At 40.4% G+C, this 22,791-nt stretch overlaps 1 protein-coding gene across 1 annotated transcript; it reads left to right on the forward strand.

Moving 5' to 3' along the window:
- The first annotated feature begins 3,721 nt into the window (after positions 1-3,721).
- VPS26A (VPS26 retromer complex component A) lies at positions 3,722-22,243 on the forward strand. The gene is made up of 9 exons (XM_081328215.1): positions 3,722-3,896; positions 12,022-12,171; positions 13,682-13,757; positions 15,339-15,495; positions 15,995-16,159; positions 17,237-17,343; positions 18,061-18,129; positions 18,868-19,010; positions 20,563-22,243. The coding sequence occupies exons 1-9, from the start codon at positions 3,894-3,896 to the stop codon at positions 20,674-20,676; spliced, it is 984 nt and encodes a 327-aa protein (XP_081184341.1). The 5' UTR covers positions 3,722-3,893; the 3' UTR covers positions 20,677-22,243.
- The last annotated feature ends 548 nt before the right edge of the window (positions 22,244-22,791 follow it).

Raw genomic sequence — 22,791 nt, forward strand, 5'->3', positions numbered from 1 at the left:
TTCGAAGCCATAGGAGATAATTTAGTTGACTATGAGGCTAAGGCAGCAGGAATCTAAGACCCAGAAATGATTATGTTTACAACTCCAACTTTAAAAGAACTAGTTCCAATTTTCAGTGAGGATGAAGAAAAGATGTTGTTAAAAATGGGGGCAGAAAGGAATGAAGAAGGAAAGTGGATATTACCTGATGGATGTTGAATAAGCCCATAACACGTGAAGCGATTCAAACTCTCCATGAGGGATCACATTGGGGAGCCCAGGCTTTAGTGGATGTGTTTTTGAAAAAGTATGGTTGCAAGGGAGTTGCAAAGCAAATAACAGCAGGATGTTTAATTTGCAAGAAAGTTAATAAGCAAGCTCTGAGAGCAACAGAAATGGGGCGGGGGGGGGGGGGAGACCTCCGGCACTAAGACCTTTTGAACACATACAGACTACACTGAACTGCCACCTAGTGGCCGAATAAGGTATTTACTGGTCATGGTGGATCACTTAACCGAATGGGTGGAAGCTTACCCCACTGCAGTGGCTACAGCCAACACAGTGATCAGGATCTTATTGGAGCATATTATACCAAGATATGGGGTAGTGAATGTGATCAAGGTACACATTTCACATCTAAAGTATTACAAGGGGCCATGGGAGCACTGGGAAGAATGTGGGAACATCATGTGGCCTGGAAAACTACTACGTCAGTCCGGGTAGAACGGGCTAATAGTTTATTAAAAGAACAATTGTCCAAGTTAACGATGGGGTTGAAACTCCCTTGGACTGAATGTTTACCCCTGGCACTTCTTCGACTATGAACTAAGTCCAGGAAGGATATTGGTTTATCTCCCTGTGAAATACTGTTTGGATTGCCCTACCTAGGCAGTCTGGAAAAGGATGAAGGAATAGAAGTAAGGGACAGAAATGTGAGAAAATATGTCTGTGATCTGTCCAGATATTTATCTATCCTTAGGACAAAAGGACTGCTGGCCCAACGCCCTCTGTTTGACTTTGTGGTCCATCCATTCCGACCAGGACAGTGGGCGTTGATCAAAATCTGGAAAGAGGAAAAACTCCAACCCAAGAGCTTCTCATCACAGAAACTGCAGTCTGCACAGACCCACCATACCAGAGTGAAAGACCAGCACTGAACCAGTTTGGTCTATAGAACCCAGTGAAAATCCTCCGAAATTCAAAATTCACAAGCATTCTAAATGACTCTAAATGCAGTTGCAATAGGAGGATTTGTGCTCACTGGAATATTGGTTGTTGTATGGTTGTTGGTTCTGTTCTTCTTTTGCAGGACGGATTGGATGTCCCCACTATTATTTGGCCAACCACAACCTGAGGAAATTGAACTACCGAATCAGAAGGCTGAGCAACTCCCTGATTTGCTGGTTTTGTGATTGCAGGTGTTGGTGTAATTGCTGTTGCTGTACACATTGTTGTGATTGTGCTCCAGTTCATGAAAATTGTGTAGAAGAGTGTGACAGTTATAACTGAAGACCTCTTAGGATTGCCTCGAGGAGGATGAGGACTGGAACGACCTTGTGATAACTGAGTGGTACTGTCAGTACTTTTATCGAGGGATCCAGTTTATTTACTCTTACTACTAAGGACATCCCCCTTTTCAGTAAATATTAGAACCATGGTGGCAAACCTATGGCACGCGTGCCACATGCGGCATGCAGAGCCGTCCCTGTGGGCATGCACGCCATCAACCCAGAGAGAGGTTGAGCCAAACTTCTCCCCCCAGCTCTCTTCCTCTCTTTCTTTCTGCACTGGCAGTCAGGGACCAACTACAAGAGCTGGGTGGATCCGGGCTGGATGGTGGAGGCAGCTGCCAGTGCGAGTCCAAGTACTGTATGCCTGCAGTGTGATTTTGCGGCGCTCCAACAGCCCATTCCGGGCAGCAGAGGCCTTTTCCAAGCCTCTGGAGCTCGGATCCATGGCCACGGGGCAATTTTGTGGTGTCCCAGCAGCCTGATCCGGGCTTCGCCACATACAGTCCCAAGAAGAAAAGACGTTTGTGGGCAGTCCCACAAACAAAAGGAAGTTCAATCAAGCAATTCCAACTTCGCGAGATCTTTTTTTTTTTCCCGTGAGAAGTTGGAATTGCTTGATTGAACTCCCACTTTTTTTTTTTGTGGGACTGCAAATGGTGGAGGAGGACTGGAAGCCGCAGAAGAAGTCTGAAAGACCGCATGTGGCTCCAGAGCTGTGGGTTGCTGACCTGTGTTCTAAGCAGACCTGGGGACAAACCTCCTCAATATATTGGGACAGTGAAACAATGTGAAAAAATTACCATCTGTAATAAAACTGATAGTCTTGTGTGCTAACTTGACAAAGCTAAAAATTCCCAGAGGAGATATCTGGTGGTATTGTGGAACACTACACCCAGTTTTACCAGCTCAATGGACTGGGACATGTACAATAGTTATGTTAGGAAACCCAGTCTTAATTGCCTCCCTACGATCACCTAATACAAACTCCTCTAGTTTGCACTGGCAACCCCCTTTGATGATAGAATATATATAGATGCCATTGGAGTTCCTACAGGAGTGCCAGAGGAATACAAAGCAAGAAATCAGATACTGGCTGGTTTTGAGTCAGCTCTATTTTGGTTGGTAACTATAAACAAGTATGTGGATTGGATCAATTACATTTATTACAACCAACAAAGATTCATAAATTATACTAGAGATGCAATTAAGGGCATAGCTGAACAATTGGATGCTACAATTGGATGCTACAAGTTGAATGGCCTGGGAGAACCAATTAGCATTAGCAGTGCTTTTTTTCTAAAAGAAAAAGGTGCCGGAACTCACACATGTCATACAACCTGCCTTGCCTACCCTACAAGGTTCCATCCAAAAAAGGTGCCGGAACTCCATTCTGAGCGTTCTATGACAAAAAAAAGCCCTGAGCATTAGACATGTTGTTAGTGGAGAAAGGAAGCGTTTGTGTAATGGTAGGAGAAAAAGGATGCTGTACTTATATTCCTAATAACACAGCCCCAGATGTAACTATCACTAAGGCTTTGCAGGGACTAACCACTATCAGGAGAATTGGCTGCCAACTCTGGAGTAGACACTTCATTCACCAGAATATTAGAATCATGGTATGGGAAATGGAAAAAATATACTGGTTCCACTTATCCAACCGACTCAGCCAGTGTAGTTAATGGTTCAGAGACCCAGAAACTTCGTATGCACCAAGAAACTCCAGCAGAGTTTGGCATCGGCTAAATCAAGGGTCTTCAAACTTTTAATTTTTAATGAGGCCACTGCTTAAAGCAGGGGGGTCTTCAAACTTGTCCCTTTTATGACTTGTGGACTTCAACTCCCAGAATTCCTCAGCCAGGCAATGCCTGGCTGAGGAATTCTGGGAGTTGAAGTCCACAAGTCATAAAAGGGACAAGTTTGAAGGCCCCCTGGGCCAGGGGTAGGCAACCTTGGCTCTTTTATGACTCATGGACTTCAACTCCCAGAATTCCTGAGCCAGCATAGCTGGGAGTCCATGAGTCATAAAAGAGCCAAGTTTGCCTACCCCTGCCCTGGGCTAAACGTATCACAGAGCAGACTTTATCCATTGACTCGCAAGAGAGAGAGAGGTGGGTGGGCGGGAAAGCATTTTCACCACTGAGATATCAAACCTCCCAAATCCTAGACAAGATCTTTCCTCTCTAGACCGGCCCAGGACAGCGCCCCAACCGTCGCCTAGGCTACCGGAGCGGGCCGCTCCGTCCGCTCGGCTTACTCCTCCTCGGTGGTAAGGGAGGTCACGTGCCGGAGGCGGGGGGGGGGCGTGGAACGAAGTGACGACCTCTTCGGTCACATGATAGTGGCGCGGGCCGGAGTTGCTACGGTTGCTTGGGGCGGGGGGGGCCCAAGGAGTCTCGGCTGACAATGGTAAGCGAGCGGCTGCCCGGTTGCAAGGAAGCGGGGGACTGTTTGAGGCTTCTTGGGGCGCGGGGGCGTTGAAACTGACGGCCGGAATGGGGAACGGTGGCTTGCGAAGGGGTGCCAAGCGCTGCTGCTTTCTCCTTGGCCCCCTTTCCCCACCCTTCTGGGAAAGCGCCGGGCCTCGGGCGCTCTGGAGGCGGTGAGGAAGGCCGGTCGTTCCCATGGAGACGGGCGTTCTCCCCCCCCCTCCGTCTCTCCTTCGGCCGTTGTTGACTCCGCCCCCGCCGAGGGCCGTTTCTCGGCGCGCGGGGGCGGCTAACTCGAGCTCGCACTCCCCCCCCCTCGTCCCTCCACGCGCTCATTCCGCCTTCCTCGGTGACGTCAAATCGGTCCCGTGCGTGCGCGCACGCGCACTCGTTGCGCGTGAGGTGGTGGGGGGGAAAAGCCCTGGCCTGACGCGTGTCTTGTCTACTCGCGACCCGCCAGAGCCGAGGAGCGGAGAACGTGTGGAAGGGAAAAACCTCGCGGGGGGAGGGGGGGATGGCAGCGTCCCGTTTGCAGTCGGGGCGGCTCCTTTGGATCTGGGCCGCTGGCTCCTTCCCAACTTCGCCCTTAACTGTCTGTCCTTGGGTGGTTAACCGAAGGCCACCGGAGCGGGGCTGCCGAAAACTCCGAAGGACCGCTAAATTGGCTGCCGAAAATTAACGCTCCGCTTCTTTTTTTGGTGCTGTCTTTTAAGTGTTTTCTCCCGGGCTTTAGTCGTGCTGGGCGTGTGCTGAGGAAAGCACAAGCCAAGCTGCAAAATGACGTATGGGGGGGGGGAACCTCTCTTGCAGGGGTTGTCCTTTGGACAGGTAGTAATAATAATAATAAGGGCGGTATATAAATAAAATTAATAATGAGGGCGGTATATAAATAAAATTAGAAGGGAGAAGGGCGGTATATAAATAAAATTAAAGAATTAATAATAATAATAATAATAATAATAATAATAATAATAATAATAATAATAATAATAATAATAATAATAATAAAAAAATAATTTTATTTGTATACCGCCCTTCTCCCGAAGGACTCAGGGCGGTGAACAGGGCAAACATATAAAAGTACAAGAATACAAAAATTAAAATAGATTAAACAGGGTGCCCAAAAGCTTACAACAGTAAGTAAAAATACATTAAAACAATAATAAAACCCAAACCCATCAGGCCAGGCCGGCTTGTTCGAACAAGTAGGTCTTCAGATCGCGTCGGAAGGAGCGAAGGTCGGGCGCCATCCGGAGCTCGACCGGCAACCGATTCCATAAATCTGGCGCGCCCACAGAGAAGGACCTCCCCCTGGGGGCCACCAGACGACATTCTCTGACCGGTGGCACCCTGAGGAGTAATAATAATAATAATAATAAGAAGAAGAAGTAGTAGTTGGAAGGGACCTTGGAGCTCATCTAGTCCAACCCCCTACTAAGGCAGGAAACCCTATACCATTTCAGACAAATGGCTGTCCAGTCTCTTCTTAAAAACTTCCAGTGTTGGAGCATTCACCACTTCTGGAGGCAGGTTGTTCCACTGGTTAGTTGTTCGAGCTGTCAGGAAGTTTCTCCTTAGTTCTAGGTTGCTTCTCTCCTTGACTAGTTTCCATCCGTTGCTTCTTGTCCTGCTTTCAGGTGCTTTGGAGAATAGCTTGACTCCCTCTTCTTTGTGGCAGCCCCTGAGATATTGGAACACTGCTATCATGTCCCCCCTCACCCTTCTCTTCATTAAACTACACATACCCAATTCCAGCAACCGTTCCCTATATGTTTTAGCCTCCAGTCCCCCAATCATCTTTGTTGCACTTCTCTGTACTCTTTCTAGAGTCTCGACATCTTTTTTACATTGTGGTGACCAAAACTGGATGCAGTATTCCAGGTGCGGCCTTACCAAGGCATTGTAAAGTGGTATTAGTACTTCACGTGATCTTGATTCTATTCCTCTGTTAATGCAGCCTAGCACTGTGTTGGCTTTTTTGGCAGCTGCAGCACACTGCTGGCTCATATTTAAGTGATTGTCCACTAGGACTCCGAGATCCCTCTCACAGTTACTACTATCAAGCAAGGTGCCACCTATACTATACCTGTGCATTTGATTTTTCCTGCCTAAATGTAGAACCTTACTTTTTTCACAATTGAATTTCATTTTGTTAGGATAATGCCATTTACGATTAATTCTTTAAAAAGCCAAAGCCGTGCTGGGAATCCTTGAAAGGAAGACTCACTTTTCTTATGCAGCCATTACTGAACTGCTTGCCGTCTTTTTAAAATCCTGATGGGTACCTAAACCAGGGGTCTTTAAACTTGGCCCTTTTATGATTTGCGGACTTCAACTCCCAGAATTCCTCAGCCAGCGTGCCTGGCTGAGGAATTCTGGGAGTTGAAGTCCGCAAGTCATATAAGGGCCAAGTTTGAAGACCCCTGACCTAAACTTTATTTAAGTAGTGAGCCTGAAGAGCGGCAATGGGCTTGATTGAACAGTCCAGCTCAGGGAATATAAGTTAGTTATGGAAGCTGATAAGTACAGAAAATGAACTCATTGTAATATGTTCACTGATACCTGCGGAGTTTGATGCTCTCTGAGCTTGGATGGAAAAAGAATATAAAAATTATTGACAAAGTTTGAGTAGTTTGTTGCATTTTTTTCTAAAATGCACAGTTGAATGACTGCTGTTTATTTTACGTTTTAAACACTGCCTTTTTGTGAGGGAAAAGTATCTATTCAGTGATTGCTCCAAGGAAAAGCATTGTTAGATAAGTTGTGTTAGTGCATTCCTTCCCATATATTGAATAACAGTGCACACTGAGTGCATATTTAGGATGGTAAGTTGTTGCAACAATACCTCAAGTTCTTAAATTAACTGATTTCTTTATTCTTTAAAAAGGATATGAAATGTACAAAATGTATATTTATTAAACAGAAAATAACAGCTTCCATGAGGCGAATGACCCTCTTAGGATTCTTATACTCATGCCCCCCCCCCACTGGGGAGATATAGGTCTACCATATCTAGGCTAAAAAAATATGGACAATCTTGGATGATAACAGAGAGCAACAGAAAGCAAACTGGATGCCTTTTTTGCCATCCAGATATGGTACCATATCAAGCTATGGTCACTGTATTTATCATTTAAAGTATATGGAGTACAAGGGGGAGTCGCAGATTTGGAGCTCATTCCCCACAATCATTAAGCTGTCATAATCACATTGTGTGATCAGGTTTAAATACTTCATTTACATGATATGCCTCTGGAATGAACCATGGCTAAATTGGTTTCTCAGTGATGCCGAACTAGCTGGCTCAGCAGATTGTAAAGAGCCTTGGTTTGATAAGGAGCAACCATTTTGGTCCATATTCTTGTCATCTTTGTTTAGTTGTTGGCTATTACTTCTTTTTTCTACAAATGTTTTTAAAAATATAATCCATGGATCCGATGGCAGCCCTTATAACCTTTTCGGGTGACAGGAGGGAGTTATGGAAGGGGGAGAATAGTGGCTGGAATATTCCCATTTTGTAGGGTCTCCAAAGTCTGCAGGATCCAATCTGGGTCAGTCACCGGGACCAAAAGTTTCGTCTTCTGAGCTTTTGGACTCATGCTGGAGCCCATCCTCAAGGAACTTCTCTTTAGCCCTCTCCTTAGTCTGTTTCTGTGCCACAAGCTAAGAAAAAAAAATCTTCTAGATGAAGATGATGCAGCAAGACCAAGTTATAGTAAAATTTGCAAACATTTCTCCTTCTTAAGTTAGAATTGCCTGGAATTTGAGGTTTGTATGACAAGCTGTGGCTTTCTTTGCATGATTTGAGCAAAATAAATTATACAGTAGATGAAAGGCAACATATTAGGTGTTCATGGAAAAGAAGGAAGGAGAAAATACATAAATTTGGGTCCTCACTGTCCCATTCTTAGATCCAAAATGCCTAGTAATGTTTCCCTCAGTGCCTGCTAGGTTTCCTGATTTATTTATTTATTTATTGAATTTTAGGGACCAGCTTCAGAGTAGAGGCATTTCCAGCAATGCCTCTATTCTCACAGAAAATAAATGGTAGATAGTTGTAGCTCAGTGCTGTTTTTAGTCAGTCAATCTTTGGTCAAAGACCAGCATAGAACAAAACAATGAACAGACTGTTTATAAGTAAAAAAAGAAGGACCACACATAAAATGCAAGCTAAAAGAATAATACAGAGTATTATGAATGAAGGCAAATTCAGAGTATTATCACTGTTGTTACCATTGCAAGCTACATCTTCAGGAGCAAAATCCCCAGAACATTATTTGTCTAAAACTAAGACATAAAGCTAAAAAACTAAAGTAAAAGTAGGTTAAGATAAAATAGAATAAGGTGACATATATTTATATGTACTTATTTTAATATTGTTCAAAAACTAGGCACAGTTACAGTATATTGTGGAATGGGAATTGGTCAGCTTAAATCTTGCCTTACTAGCACAATAATAGAATTTGATAACCTCTGGAAAGATACGAGTCTCTTTGAGTAGGAAGCAGAATGTTTATGTTGAAAGTGTCAGTATATTTACCAGGTGAGGAAAAATACCTGTATAAAAGCAATAGTAGAGGTAAGTCCTTGACTTACCTGCATATTTTGGACCAGGATTACTGTGAAATGTCATGTGACTGCACCTACTTATAAAGCAATCCTGGTATTTCCTACTGCAGTCATTAACTGAGAATCATGGTTCATTAAGTGAGCACTCACCCCAGTCCATGCCATTCTGGGCTCAGCCCCTCCCAGCCCTGAACCTCAGGTAAGGGACTGCCTCCAACTCCCCTCCCCCCCATTCACCTGTCCCTCCCATCTATGCCCTTTTGGCCCCTGCCTCCAGGGCAGCAATCAGCAAGTGCCAGAAGGCATTCATTTAGATTTTAGATTTAGATTTTATTAGATTTATATACCGCCCTTTCCCGAGGGACTCAGGGCGGATTACAGGGCATTTTAAAATCACATCAATATAAAATACAAAGTTAAAAGAGAATTAAAAGATTAAATTATCCCTGAAAATAAAACCCCAGTTAAAATTCTCAGCCTGGGTCAGAGAGCTCAAAGAACCAAGTCTTCAGGTCCCGGCGGAATGAGCGTAGGTCAGGGGCGGTTCTGAGTTCCACGGGCAGCTGGTTCCAGAGGGTAGGCGCACCCACAGAAAAGGCCCTCTCCCTGGGTGTTATCCGCCGGCAATCTTTTACCGGCGGCACCCTGAGAAGACCCTCCCTCTGCGAGCGCACTGGACGAAGGGAACTTGATGCTGGCAGCAGGTGTTCCCTCAAATATCCCGGACCCAAGCCATTTAGGGCTTTATAGGTCATCACCAGCACCTTGAATCTCACCGCAACCGGAAGCCAATGCAGTTCACGGAGTAGAAGTGTTACATGGGAGTATTTGCCCAGTTACTTCCCCCCCCCCCCAGCTGTATGTGGCTTCCCAGCCTGAGTCAACCAACTGCCAGTAGGCATTCATTCCTCCCAGTTCTCTGCACTGACCTTTGGCTTCTTGCTGTCCTTTTCAGACCCGGTTTCTCCAGCAAATGTTTCCTACAGTACTGGGCCTTTGTAAAGCTGTACTGTCTTCAGAATGCCTTTGGAAAGATGGCTTTTTCCAAAGTGAATGCTGCTTTACAAAGACTCAGAAAGCCATGTGTACTGTAAGAACACTCACAGGAGAAGCTGGATCCAAAGAGGACGCAGCAAAAGGTGAAAGGTCTATGCAAGGAACTGGGGAAAAAGGCAACTGGGTACATGAATGCTTGCTGGGGCAGACTGGAGGGAGCAAACAAACGCTGGCTGATGCTGGCTGGACTGGTCTGGGAGTAAATGAATGCTTGCTGGCATGTGCTGCGCTGGGCTGGGAAACCAGGTGTGACTGAAGAGAAAAGGCATCTGGGTGAATTAATACTTCCTAGCTCAGGGGTGTCAAACTGCTGGCCCGTGGGCCGATGGCATCATACGGAGGCCGTGCCCACCCTTGTTGTTGTTGTTAGTTGCGAAGTCGTGTCCGACCCATCGCGACCCTATGGACAACGTTCCTCCAGGCTTTCCTGTCCTCTACCATCTTCTGGAGTCCATCTAAGCTCACGCCTACTGCTTCAGTGACTCCATCCAGCCACCTCATTCTCTGTCGTCCCCTTCTTCTATTGCCCTCGATCTTTCCCAGCATTAGGCTCTTCTCCAGTGAGTCCTTCCTTCTCATTGGGTGGCCAAAGTATTTGAGTTTTAGCTTCAGGATCTGGCCTTCTAAACAGCAGTCAGGGTTGATCTCCTCTAGGACTGACCGGTTTGATCGCCTTGCAGTCCAAGGGACTCGCAGGAGTCTTCTCCAGCACCATAGTTCAAAGGCTTCAATTCTTTGGCGCTCAGCCTTTCTTATGGTCCAGCTTTCACTGCCATACATTGCAACTGGGAAGACCATAGCCTTGACTATACGCACTTTTGTTGTCAGGGCGATGTCTCTGCTTTTTAGTGTGCTGTCTAGATTTGCCATGGCTTTCCTCCCAAGGAGCAAGCGTCTTAATTTCTTGGCTACAGTCCCCATCTGCAGTGATCTTGGAGCCCAGGAAAATAAAATCTGTCACTACCTCCATTTCTTCCCCATCTATTTGCCAGGAATTGAGAGGGCCGGATGCCATGATCTTGGTTTTCTTAATGTTTAGTTTCAACCCAAGTTTTGCACTCTCCTTCTTCACCCGCAACAAGAGGCTCTTTAGTTCTTCTTCACTTTCGTGCCCACCCTAGCTCTTGTCAATGCAAAAAAAAGTCGCGATACATCACGTCACGTGATGTGGCGAGTTTGACCCCCTTGTCCTAGGGCAGGGGTAGGCAACCTTGGCTCTTTTATGACTTGTGGACTTCAATATCCAGAATTCCTTGAACCAGCTATGCTGACTCAAGAATTCTAGGAGTTGAAGTCCACAAGTCATAAAAGAGCCAAGGTTGCCTACCCCTGTCCTAGGGTATGGCAAGCAGCCCCAGAGCTGCATGATGCTGAGGCTGCTTGCCTCCTTGCAAAGCAGAGCAGCAGCTAGCCAAAAAGGGTATACAGAGATGAGAGGGAGGGAGGCGGGTGAGGAGAGTTGAAGTGCCTTTTGAGGTTGTAAGTGCGTGCAGGCTGCCAAGCTCCCAAATTTTAATCACATGATCGTGAGGATGCTACATTGGCTGTAACTTTGGACAGGAGTTCTCCATTTTTCCGGCACACTCATCAGCTCAACAGGTGCTGAATGAATGGCTGTAAGTCATGGGCAATATATTTTAGGGCACCCATTTTATTTGTCCTTTGTTTTGGAAGGGCGCTCTCCTGCAAAGAAAGCGTTAATTTGGCAGACAGCATAGAGAATGATAAAAGAAACTGGTAGGAGGTAACAGTCTCATTAGCCTGTATCTCATAAATTGGTTGAGTCCGTTATGGTGGCCATTTCTTAAAAATAGTGTCCAACTAGCCCAGGGGTAGGCAACCTTGGCTCTTTTATGATTCTTGGACTTCAACTCCCAGGATTCCTGAGCCAGCTATGCTGGCTCAGGAATTCTGGGAGTTGAAGTCCACGAGACATAAAAGAGCCAAGGTTGCCTACCCCCTGAACTAATCCAAACTTTAGAGACTACGGTACTCTTATAGGCAGAATCTCTGAGCAGGAGTTTGTAATATATTCTTATGTGTTAATTTAGGCTTAATTTAGGGTCTAATGTAGTTCAAACACCACATAACATATTTTTCTTAAAGAATCCTGCATCTAATATATTGACTTAATATACTGTAATTTGTATTACATTCCTATACAGTATTTAAAACCTAGAAATGAAATGTTTAAAAAATTGATTCAAAGTGATACAGGGTATAACAGAATAGCGTAGAGGGAGTCTATGTTATAAAAGTTAGGTTTCTACTGTAGCAAGATATTTGTTTTTTTACAGTGAATTTAGCTGTATTCCTGTCCTAATATCTTGCCGTAAGAGTTTCTTTCTATTATGAATGTATATATTTTTAATTTTTATGTCAAATAATTACTTCCAAAGCTTCCAATATTTTTGTCGATAGCATTGTACTAGATAAAGTTCCTGTTTCATACCTTTAAATAAGTATTACTTTTATTGCAGAGTTTTCTTGGAAATTTGTTTGGTCCCATATGTGAGATTGATGTTGTTCTGAATGATGCTGAATCACGAAAAACAGCTGAAATTAAAACAGAAGATAACAAAATAGAAAAACATTACTTGTTCTATGATGGAGAATCAGTTTCGGGAAAGGTAAATTGTATCCTTTCTACCCTCAGAATGGCTTATAATAGAACATATAAGCAGAAGCAAACATTAACATGGCTGTAGTGTGCTTTAAAGTTTCAGTGGTTGGTTAATTATGTTTTGCTTTCTGAGTAGAACTAGAATAGATTATCATTTTTATATGTTAACAAATGGTTTCATTATAAAAGCTGTCCCCTTAGAGTTTATTTATTTATTTATTTATTTTTAATCCCATTTATATCCCGCCCTTCTCTGAAGACTCAGGGTGGCTTACAATTTAAAGCACAAATCAATGTGCTTAGCAATAGTTATATCTGATTTGAGAGTTTGGTCATGTGTAATGTTCCTTTTAGGGACGTGGTGGCTCAGTGGGTTAGGATGCTGAGCATGTCGATCAGAAGGTCGGCAGTTTGGCAGGTCGAATTCCGAGTGCCGTGTAACAGAGTGAGCGCCTGTTACTCGTCCCAGCTTCTGCCAACCTAGCAGTTCGAAAGCACCTAAAAATGCAAGTAGAAAAATAGGGACCACTACGATGGGAAGGTAACAGCGTTCCGTGCGCCTCTGGCGTCTAGTCATGCTGGCCACATGACCACGGAGACATTCTCGGACAAGTGCTGGCTCTTCGGCTTTGAAACGGAGATGAGCACCAGCCCCTAGAGTTGGAAACGACTAGCACGCATGTGCGGGACAACCTTTACCTTTACCTAATGTTCCTTTTAAGTGAAGGAAGGAAAAACTAAAGAAAAGCATTTTATCTACATCTTTAAGATTCTCTACCCAAAATCTAAGCTAAAACAATCCTCCCCCCATCCCCAAGACTCTTGAAATTGCAGGAAGAAAGAGCTATCCCAGCTCAAAACCAGTTCTCTGTTTCTAGGATATGTGATTACTGTTGAAGACTCTTTAACCACAGCTGGATTCCTAAAGCATTAAAATAGACTAACTCCGTTATTCTTTCCTGAATTTTTGTGATTTTTGTATTGCCAGATAGATATACAGTATTTAATATTTGTATTTTGATATTCTATTTGTAAGCCACCAAGACACTGAAAGGAGTTGGCAAGAAATGCTCTTAATTTTCTAAAAATCTTGTTTATGCTATCTTGGGCATTTTTTCTGAGGAATTTAATTTTAAATTCTTGTAAGCCATTATTAGTTCTAGGGTTAGGGTGTAGTGGTTAAAGGTACTGGCCGGAGAGCAAGAAATCTTCTAATCCATGAAAACTTACTGGGTGACTTTGAGCCAGTCATTTCCTCTCAGGCCTAGGCAGAAGACAATGTAAAACCTCTTCTGGAAAAATTGCGAAGAAAATTGCACGGACATACCTGTGTAGAAATTTAATAAATAATTGTTAGGAGTTGACTGACTTGAAGGCATACACATAAGACGTTCTACAAATAAAATGAAAAATTGGGTATAAATTGTTCCTATTGCAGCTACGTTCTTGTGTAATGATTATGAAACACTGCAGAGGTACAGGAGCGCTACATTAATATTTTGGGTTTTTTTCTTCAGGTAAACATAGTATTTAAACAACATGGAAAGAGGCTAGAGCATCAAGGAATAAGAATTGAATTCGTAGGGCAAATTGGTGAGTTATACACCTGGCACTGAATCTGGATAATTGTGAAATGTTCACCATGATTTGTAGAAATCTTAATTTGGACATGGCACTGGAATAATACCGGGGTAGCTGAACAGCAAGCAATAGGAAATATTGAACTTAATAATGATTGAACTGTTTGGGATTGTTTTGAACTGTTTATTATTTGAATGTGTAATATAATGTGATATACATTAAAAGAGAATTTTTATGTGATGTCAATGTAGTGTGCGTGTGTATGTATGTATGTATATAATGCATGTTTGAACACATGCACACAGACTTATTAAAGTTTTTTAAAAATATAAAAGCTAACACAAAGTAAGAAAAAGCAGAGAGAAAAAATCAAAAGTGCAAGAAAGGAAAAAGAAAGTAAAGAAAAAGATTCAAAGAAGTAATTTCCGATTTTCTTTACACCAGTTATAAGTATGATTATAAATTTACCTCTTAATCTGTGGTTACATTTCTCTCCTCCGTCTATAATCGATTCTTTTTAATCATCAAAACCATAAATAATAAGTTCGTTGTTTTTCCCTGTTTCATTCCAAAAGTCTACAAGAAGTTTCCATTCAACAGTAAATGTAGATGCTGTCTTTTGTCTGATCAAAGAAGTCAGCTATCTCAGCAAGTTCCATCATTTTCATCAACTGTTCCACCATTGTGGAGCCAATGAAACAGTTTCAAATATGCTGAATATGTCTTCTTTGAAGTCAATAGTACAATACTTGAGAAGAAAGAATTAAAACATTTCCTCTACTGTTTTATCAAGCTGCTGTCCTATAAAAATGCATATTTTACCATGACCCACAGAATGATGATGGGTTGTGCAAAATACTCAAAAGAGAAGTTGCAGGAGTGTTAAAGCAGTCTCCTCTGCCTTGGCACATGATAAAAGATAGCCAGAGGCAATTTTCGAACCTGTTGTACGAGCCTTGCGAAAGGCATGTGATTCAAAGAGAGGTTCTTTTATGTTCCCACATATTGCAAAATGTTTTGCACAACAAATTGGTTACTAAGTTGGTTCCCAGAACTGGTACAGTAAGTACAGATGATATAATAGATTGAAAAGGAGAGTAGAAGAAGGAAAGTGCTGTTGCACAAGAGGAAGTTGGCTTGCCTAAAACTGAATTTAGCCTTTTATGTTTCATCAGCAAACTTTTTTCTAAAGGATAGTTCCATGCTTATACTATGAGAAATGTGAAAGTGGGAGGAGGAAATCCTACTAAAATTCGATTGTTAAATATGCAATATAAAATGTTTGTTAAATTGGTTACGTTGATATTAAAATACATCAGGCTATCTAAGCAACATCATTAACAATTTTAGAATTCCAGTGGAATATAAGATCTTTGTATTGCAATTGAACTATTGAACTAAATGTTGTTTGTAAATGTTAAATTTATCTTTTTAGGTTCTTTCTTCCGGCTTCACTTTAAAAAAATAACACCACTTACATCTTCTTTGCCAGTTGCTCACAACAACCCAAATAATAAATTATTAATAAAACTTGCATTGTCTTCAGAAATGTTTCTGTTATGTATTTTCTGACTGTATTCCTTAATTTTGTAGAACTTTTCAATGACAAGAGCAATACTCATGAATTTGTAAACTTAGTGAAAGAGCTGGCCTTACCTGGTGAATTAACACAAAGTAGAAGCTATGACTTTGAATTTATGCAAGTTGAGAAACCATATGAATCCTACATTGGTGCCAATGTTAGATTGAGGTATGAAATTTTTATGTAACTAGTTATAGCACTCTAATTTAGCTGAACTGGAATGTCAGTAGGTATACATTTTAAAATTCAATAGATTGAATCAAATGTGTTCTGCTTGTAGAAACATTTGATCAAAAGAGGTTTCCATAAAAATTATAAAAATCCCTTAATACTGTTCAGTTTAAGAAATAGAAGCATTCAAAAGTTAAAACAAAATGGATTCAAAATATATTCTTTCTGTAGATGTGCGCATATACTTTGTAGCATAAAACTGAACACCCTTCCATTTTACTTTGGAGAAATAAAACAACTCTTATTAACTGCCATGGTTGTGAATATTAGAGTAGGTAAACTGAATTGATTCTCATACATTTCAAACTATAATGCAATTTATGAGCCTAAAAACAGCCTACTGATGATTTAATACAGATGGTTATCTCTGCAGTTGCCGATATTGAGTTTTATAATATTCTGTTACGCAGTCTCTAATAAAGTCATTCTTTTATAGGTATTTCCTTAAAGTGACAATAGTAAGAAGATTGTCAGACTTGATCAAAGAATACGAACTTATTGTTCACCAGCTTGCAACATACCCAGATGTTAACAACTCTATTAAAATGGAAGTTGGCATTGAAGATTGTCTGCATATAGAATTTGAATATAACAAATCCAAGTATGTCTGATTTAAATGAAGTACACACATGGACTTGAAAAAATCAGCCAGCCAAGAACAGTTCAAGGCACATGGGAATGATTAGCAATTGATTGCTAACTGTTGCATTTAGGGAAAACTGCCCATCTTTTTTCCTATGGTGATCACGGTTCAGAAGGATTCATCTTTATTTTGAAAGTGTTCATGTAGCTTTTCTTTTTTCCTTACATATAAAATTGTTTACTCATATAGAAAATAGTTGTGGTGAGATTTGAAATGGTAGGTTGGACTACTTCACAATTTTGCATAATCCGGAATGTTTAAAGCATCCCCAGAACAGCAAATAAAACCTTATAATACTGTAAAGAGTAAAATGGAATAATAGATTTCTCTTATGAAGCAAATTAGTTATTTGCAGAAAATATTAAAATATTGCACAAGACTGAGTTTGGAAGAATATACATGAATATACAGTCTCAAGATTTTGCCATGACCCATGTATGTTAGCTGGGGATACTCGAATGTTATGTTGCTGCTAGCGTAATCAAGCAATGGCTATAGCTAGGAGTATTTTTGTTTAAGCTGGTCTTCTAATTGCATATCTGACTTCACCAGAATATGGGCAGAGTACATGTCTGGGATTATTTTGGCCAAGGGCATATGGGACAAATTTTGACAAATGTTAGCAGCTGGAGTTTTGACTGGCTAAGTTTTTTTGGTCTCTGATTCTTTAGCTATTGTCTGTTTTTGAGAATAGAATAGAATAAAAACTTTATTGCCACTTTAAATGTACACTAATCAGCATACATAAAATGAAATCAGCTCAATTCAAATGCTAGTAATATTCTATTCTAAGGCCCTAACAGTTCAAGAAAACATATTTGAATGATACTAATTTTAATGTAGTACTCCCTACTCTTGGATTGTGGGAAATCCTTCTTTGTGCGAACCACCAATGGAAAAATTAACGGTTAGTTGCTAGTTGTTAATCACCCCAACTTAACAGTTGTGTTCCAGCCTTTGGTCTCTGAGACCAAATGCATACAGAGATATTAATGCATAAGAATCTTAACTTTTTACAAATCTCTTTCTTTTAAGGTATCACTTAAAGGATGTGATTGTTGGAAAAATCTATTTCCTCTTAGTAAGAATAAAAATTCAACATATGGAATTACAGCTGATAAAAAAAGAAATAACTGGAATTGGTAAGATGAAGAAAAAATAGTTCGTTGTTAATCATTTAGGTCTTGCCTTTTCTAGTAGGCTCTTGTTTTTAAAAAAATAATATTTGAATATAATTTGCATGAATGCCATTTAGTAAATTACGAAAATTTACTGCAACTTTAAACTTAAACTAGTTTTAATTTACAGATAACATTCTTCTTCCAAGGGTTCTCTGAAGTAGTTTTTAAAGCATTACCCTTAAATTGTCATATGTAATTTTATTTTGTCTTTTAATTGCCTTACGAAAGATGGAAGACTTATACAATGGCTTAAAATATAGAAGAATCTCAAAAAAGCATAGCATAAGAGTTTTTGATAATAGAGATGATTCAGAACAATAATAAATTATAGTAAATATTCAAAAGTTAGAATCACATTTGTTCGCTTTGGCAAATTGATGTGCAGAAATAACTAGCACATCTTTGGGGCATATTCAGTTATCTTGATGGTTTGTTTTTAGTACTACAGGAGTAAAAAAAACCTTTAAGTGTATTAATTAAAATTCTGTGACATTTAGAATCATTTTTCATTTTTTTGTGTAATTAAATACACAAGGTAGAAGTTACAATATACATTAAAGCATACTTCATACTGGATTTTATCCTACTGAAATAATTGCAGTTACAAATAGAAAATTGAAAAGGAAAAGCTAAACTAAACATTATGGTACTTACTTGTACTTTTATATAACCATCTAGGACCCAGTACAACAACAGAGACGGAAACTATTGCAAAATACGAAATAATGGATGGTGCGCCAGTTAAAGGTGAGTGGGTGCATTTAGCTCTTACTTATCTATAATGCAGAATAGTTAGGATATATTTGTATCAGCTGAGATTTTTAAGGACACCTGCAATTATAAACAATCTTGCTGTATTGAAAACAACTGAGCTGCTAATTTAGGAGTTTCTTCCTATACGACTTGTCTTACTTCTTTGATGAAGCAAACAAGATGAGAAAACATTACTTGCTTTCATATGTCAAGTAAAATAAGGTCAAATGTGCTCTTTTATTATGATAAACTAAATGTGCAGTGAGAATTTACTAGACTAAAAATCTTTCTAGCTCAACATCTTGTTTCCTACAGTGACAGTCAGATGTCAGAATAAGAGGAGTGTGCTACTCTACAACAGGGGTGTCAAACTCACAATGTCACGTGACGTGTCGCGTTGCGACGTCTCGTGACTTTTTTGCCATTGTCAGCAATGGGGTAGGCGCAGTTTCCCTATGATGCATCTGGCCCGTGGGCCAGTAGTTTGACATCCCTGCTCTACAAAGCTGTGATTCCCCCAAAAATGACATGCAGAGGGTTATCTTAAATTTCCTAAAAGAAGCTTCCGCAAAGCCATTTGTGCCCCTCAGGAAGTTAACTCAGCTGGCTTTATTGAAAAATGGCTTGTAAAAAAATTGTAAACTATAAATTTGCAAATAATTCAGTATTGAACTTTGCAATCAATTTATTTTAAAAAAACTAAGAATGTTTTTTTGTTTTTTTAAATTTAAGGTGAATCTATTCCCATAAGACTCTTTTTGGCTGGCTATGATCCTACTCCCACAATGAGAGATGTAAACAAAAAATTTTCTGTAAGATACTTCTTGAACCTAGTGCTCGTAGATGAAGAAGACAGACGATACTTCAAGCAGCAGGTATAAGGTTTTATAACTGGAATACTTTATATGAAATTGATGTGTTTATGATAGCTTCCAGATATGGTAGTTTTTTTACAGCCAAAAAAATCATATGGAGGTGTATGTTTTAAAATTAACACTGACATCACAAACCTTTTGGCTTTTCTCAGTTAGAGAAACTAATATAATTAAACAAGCTACATCCACTGAACAGAAAGATTTCAGCATTAAACTGTATGCTTATGAATGTTTGTTTAGATAGTACTTAATGACTATTCCATTTCAACAAATCCTGATCTTAATACAGTCTTAAGACACCTCATTATCACAGCTGGATTCAGGTAGCCCTTGCCTAATTATCCGAATTGGGACTGGAATTTCTGTCACTAAGCAAAGAGGTCATTGAGGCGAAACATATGACCACACCAGTTAGCAACAGCAGTTCCTAGTATTGTTGGTTGCAGCTGTCAGGGCAGAACTACACGGTTGTTAGACAAGAACCTCGCACTTCTGCTGCCCTGTCGTGCCGCCTCCACTTAAACTCCTGCCCAGCTTTCTCCCTCCCCAGTTCCCCGACATCTCTACTCTTTGGGCCATCCTGCATCTACTTTTGCCTACCCCTACCCTCAGCTGCGGAAGGAAGAAGATGGCGAAGAGAGAGGGGAATGGCGAGAATAAGTGGCAGTAAGTGCAGGACAGCCAAAAGGGCAAGAGATTGAGAGGAAGACAGGCGGGTGGAGGAAGGTGGAGTACATGCTGCCGTTGTAAATGCGGGGGGGCCCCCAATGTCCAAATTTTAATCACAGGACCGCAGGGGTACTGCATCGGCTGTAACTTGGAGGACCAACCATAATTACCATTTGATTCGTGCCGTTGTAAATTTGAATGGTCACTCAACAAAGGGTCATTAAGCAAGGTCTCCCTGTACTGTGACCTTTATTCTGGACAATAAAGGACAATAAAAAAAATGGTGCAGCTAAATAAAATATGCTGTACTTCATCGGAAGCGAGCTAGATGCAAAGAAGGGGGTTGTCAGAATCCATTTATATCATATTCATAAATGTATGTTTAAAACATTATTCCATGGATTCTGCCATCTCCCGAGGAGGAAGGAACGAATGTGGATTCAGCCTGCCTTAGGCATTTCAAAGATTCAGAGAAGCCTTTTGAACTGGGGAAACAAAAGGGGGGGTTAGGATAGGAGGCATCTGGCTTGTGTCTCCTTTTGAAGGAAAAGAGCAATAACCATAAAACCCAAAGTTCCTTTTCCCAGGAAAGGGATGACACGAGGTAAATGATGGGGGGCTGACCAAATGGGGTTAGGGAAGGGGGGGTTGAACAGGGAACTCTTTATAAGGTTTCAATTTGCAGAACAATATTAGATCCTGTCTTGTATTCCCACAGCCAAGCATGTCATAGTAAAGATTTCTTTTTGGACTAGAATTGGCTCCAAGAGTTTTGTGGTTTGGGGTGGGTCCTGATGGGTTGATTGGATAGTTTCCAGTGCAGCTACTTAGTCTGTGACCACACCAGTGTTTTAATCCAGTATTTTCTTGCATCCTGCAATAGGAAATCATTCTCTGGAGAAAAGCTCCTGAGAAATTGAGGAAACAGAGAACCAACTTCCATCAGCGGTTTGAAAGTCCAGAGCCACAGGCATCTGCAGAACAGCCTGAAATATGAACTGGTTCTATGGGATGAAAAAACTGGTATATCGGTAGATCAGCAAATTAAAAGTGGCCACAGCCTGTAGGAAAGAAAGGCCAAACATCCATTACAACAGTCTTCCTCATCTTACAGTGCTGCATTTCCCAAACTACTAAAGCATTCTTCAAGTAAATATTCAGTTCTGTACATACATTTAAAGTAAGTGCTTTCTGAAACACTGGAACTTTCTTAAGCTATTTTATACTGCACATTTTACTTTTGTCTGGTGTGATGCAGTCAGAGCTGCATAAAGCTTAAAGAAGTCTAGTTATGTGTTTCCATGCATGTAGTATGGTGCATCTAAATTTTGCTTTGATTGATGGTAAACTCAAGCATTTCCTCTTTCTATATCCGACTACATATCATACATATTTCCTCAATGTCTGCTGTCTGTAACATTGGAGACTTAATAAAAAAAATTGTCTTAAAATGACAAATTCAGGTTTTATAATGATACTATTGTCTTTACCCCAGGGAAGTAGATAATATATATATATAAAATACAATGTATTTGGAATAGATCTGAAAGCATATTACTGTTTTCAGAATTTTGGGACGAATGTGTACAAACAAGCTTCTTTCAGAATTAGCGTTTCAAGACAAGTGGCTGCATTCTTTTTTCTGCCCCTTAGCATACTCATTCCAATGACTATGATCAGATTCCAATTCACTTCAAAGATTTATATGACCTGGGCTAAAATACAGAATTCTCTCATTAAACCCCAGTTTGATTAAGGGTGCAATGTATATGATAAAATGTTTTAAGATAAGTTTTTACCAATTTACACTCTTGAATACTGGATCATTTGCACAAAATGTTATTTTTGCATCAAATACATGCTTTTCACTGTCCACCTCAAATGTAGAATATCATATTCCTTTTCCACGCTGAGCCTCTGTGATGAAACGTGGGCTTGTACAAAAATATATAGAGGAAAAACATCAGCTTTTCCGAAAATGGTATTCTTGTGCAGCAAAAGATTGATTTATTTTTTATAATTCATTCTGGAATGTAGTATCTCTGGGCAAATCTTGTTAGCCTCCATTTGTCCACAATTAATGTGTAATTTTCAGAACCACACTGCCTGTTTAGCACCCTCTGGGGACCTGTTGAATAGAAGGCTACTCACATTTACAATTCACTTGGCCTATTTATCAAAAACGTTTCTAAACTTCAGTGCAAGTATTGTTGGTTACCTTCCTGTGTGAAGTAAGCAAAATTACTAAATTATATTTAGAAAAGAATTGTTTTATTACTGTGGCACTTTGATAAAGCCAAGAATACTCTGCGTGCTGGGACATTTCTCTTATTCTTAAAGCCTGTGATAGAGCTTGATTCCCTCATGTAAGTGCCTATTCAGAATTTCAAAAGAAAAAAAAGCCAAATATTTTCATGGACACTTGCATGTTGCAATCTAGAAACTATTCCAAGAAATTTTGAAAATTGATTGTATTTAACCAACCTCAAATTGTGCAACAATGTATAATAGACATAATAAATTGCTATTTGAATTATTAAAAAATAACTGTATTCTCACTAAAATGTCTTTCTTGATTACTTTTATGTCCAATGTGCTGGGAAGTAAATCTGTCTCTTCTAATTAGTAGCATAGAACTTTGACTGACTTGCATGTACCTAATGGTACCTAATCATGGGATAAAGAAAATTACATTTTCATCTCCAAAATTCAATATTTTCTCCATTATAAGTCCTTAGGTTAATGATTCTCAATAGATGCTAAGCTTCGTTTATAAGTATCTTCATGTCTTTTGAATGGTAAAAAATTACAGATGTAAATCTTCTAAAACTCCAAAGAAACATAATATACTTGGTAATACCAATCCATTTATTGCAGAGACAGTCTCAGTTACTCAAGCAGTTTCAGTGGCCATTTTTTCCAGTGTGCATGTATTCTGCCATGCAGATTGCATTATTTTAATGCAGGGGTGATAAAAAAAATCCCCCCCCTTATTGTTACATTAAGCTCAGGGTAGCACTAGTCAGCATTGTTAATAATGAGGGCTGCTGTGCGTTACTGTTTTATCTGAGGGGCCACAGGTTCTACACCAGTGCTATGATGAGAGCATTTG

The sequence above is a fragment of the Vipera berus genome, assembly GCF_964194415.1.
Source record: "Vipera berus genome assembly, chromosome: 5".
In the NCBI taxonomy this organism is placed as follows: domain Eukaryota; kingdom Metazoa; phylum Chordata; class Lepidosauria; order Squamata; family Viperidae; genus Vipera; species Vipera berus.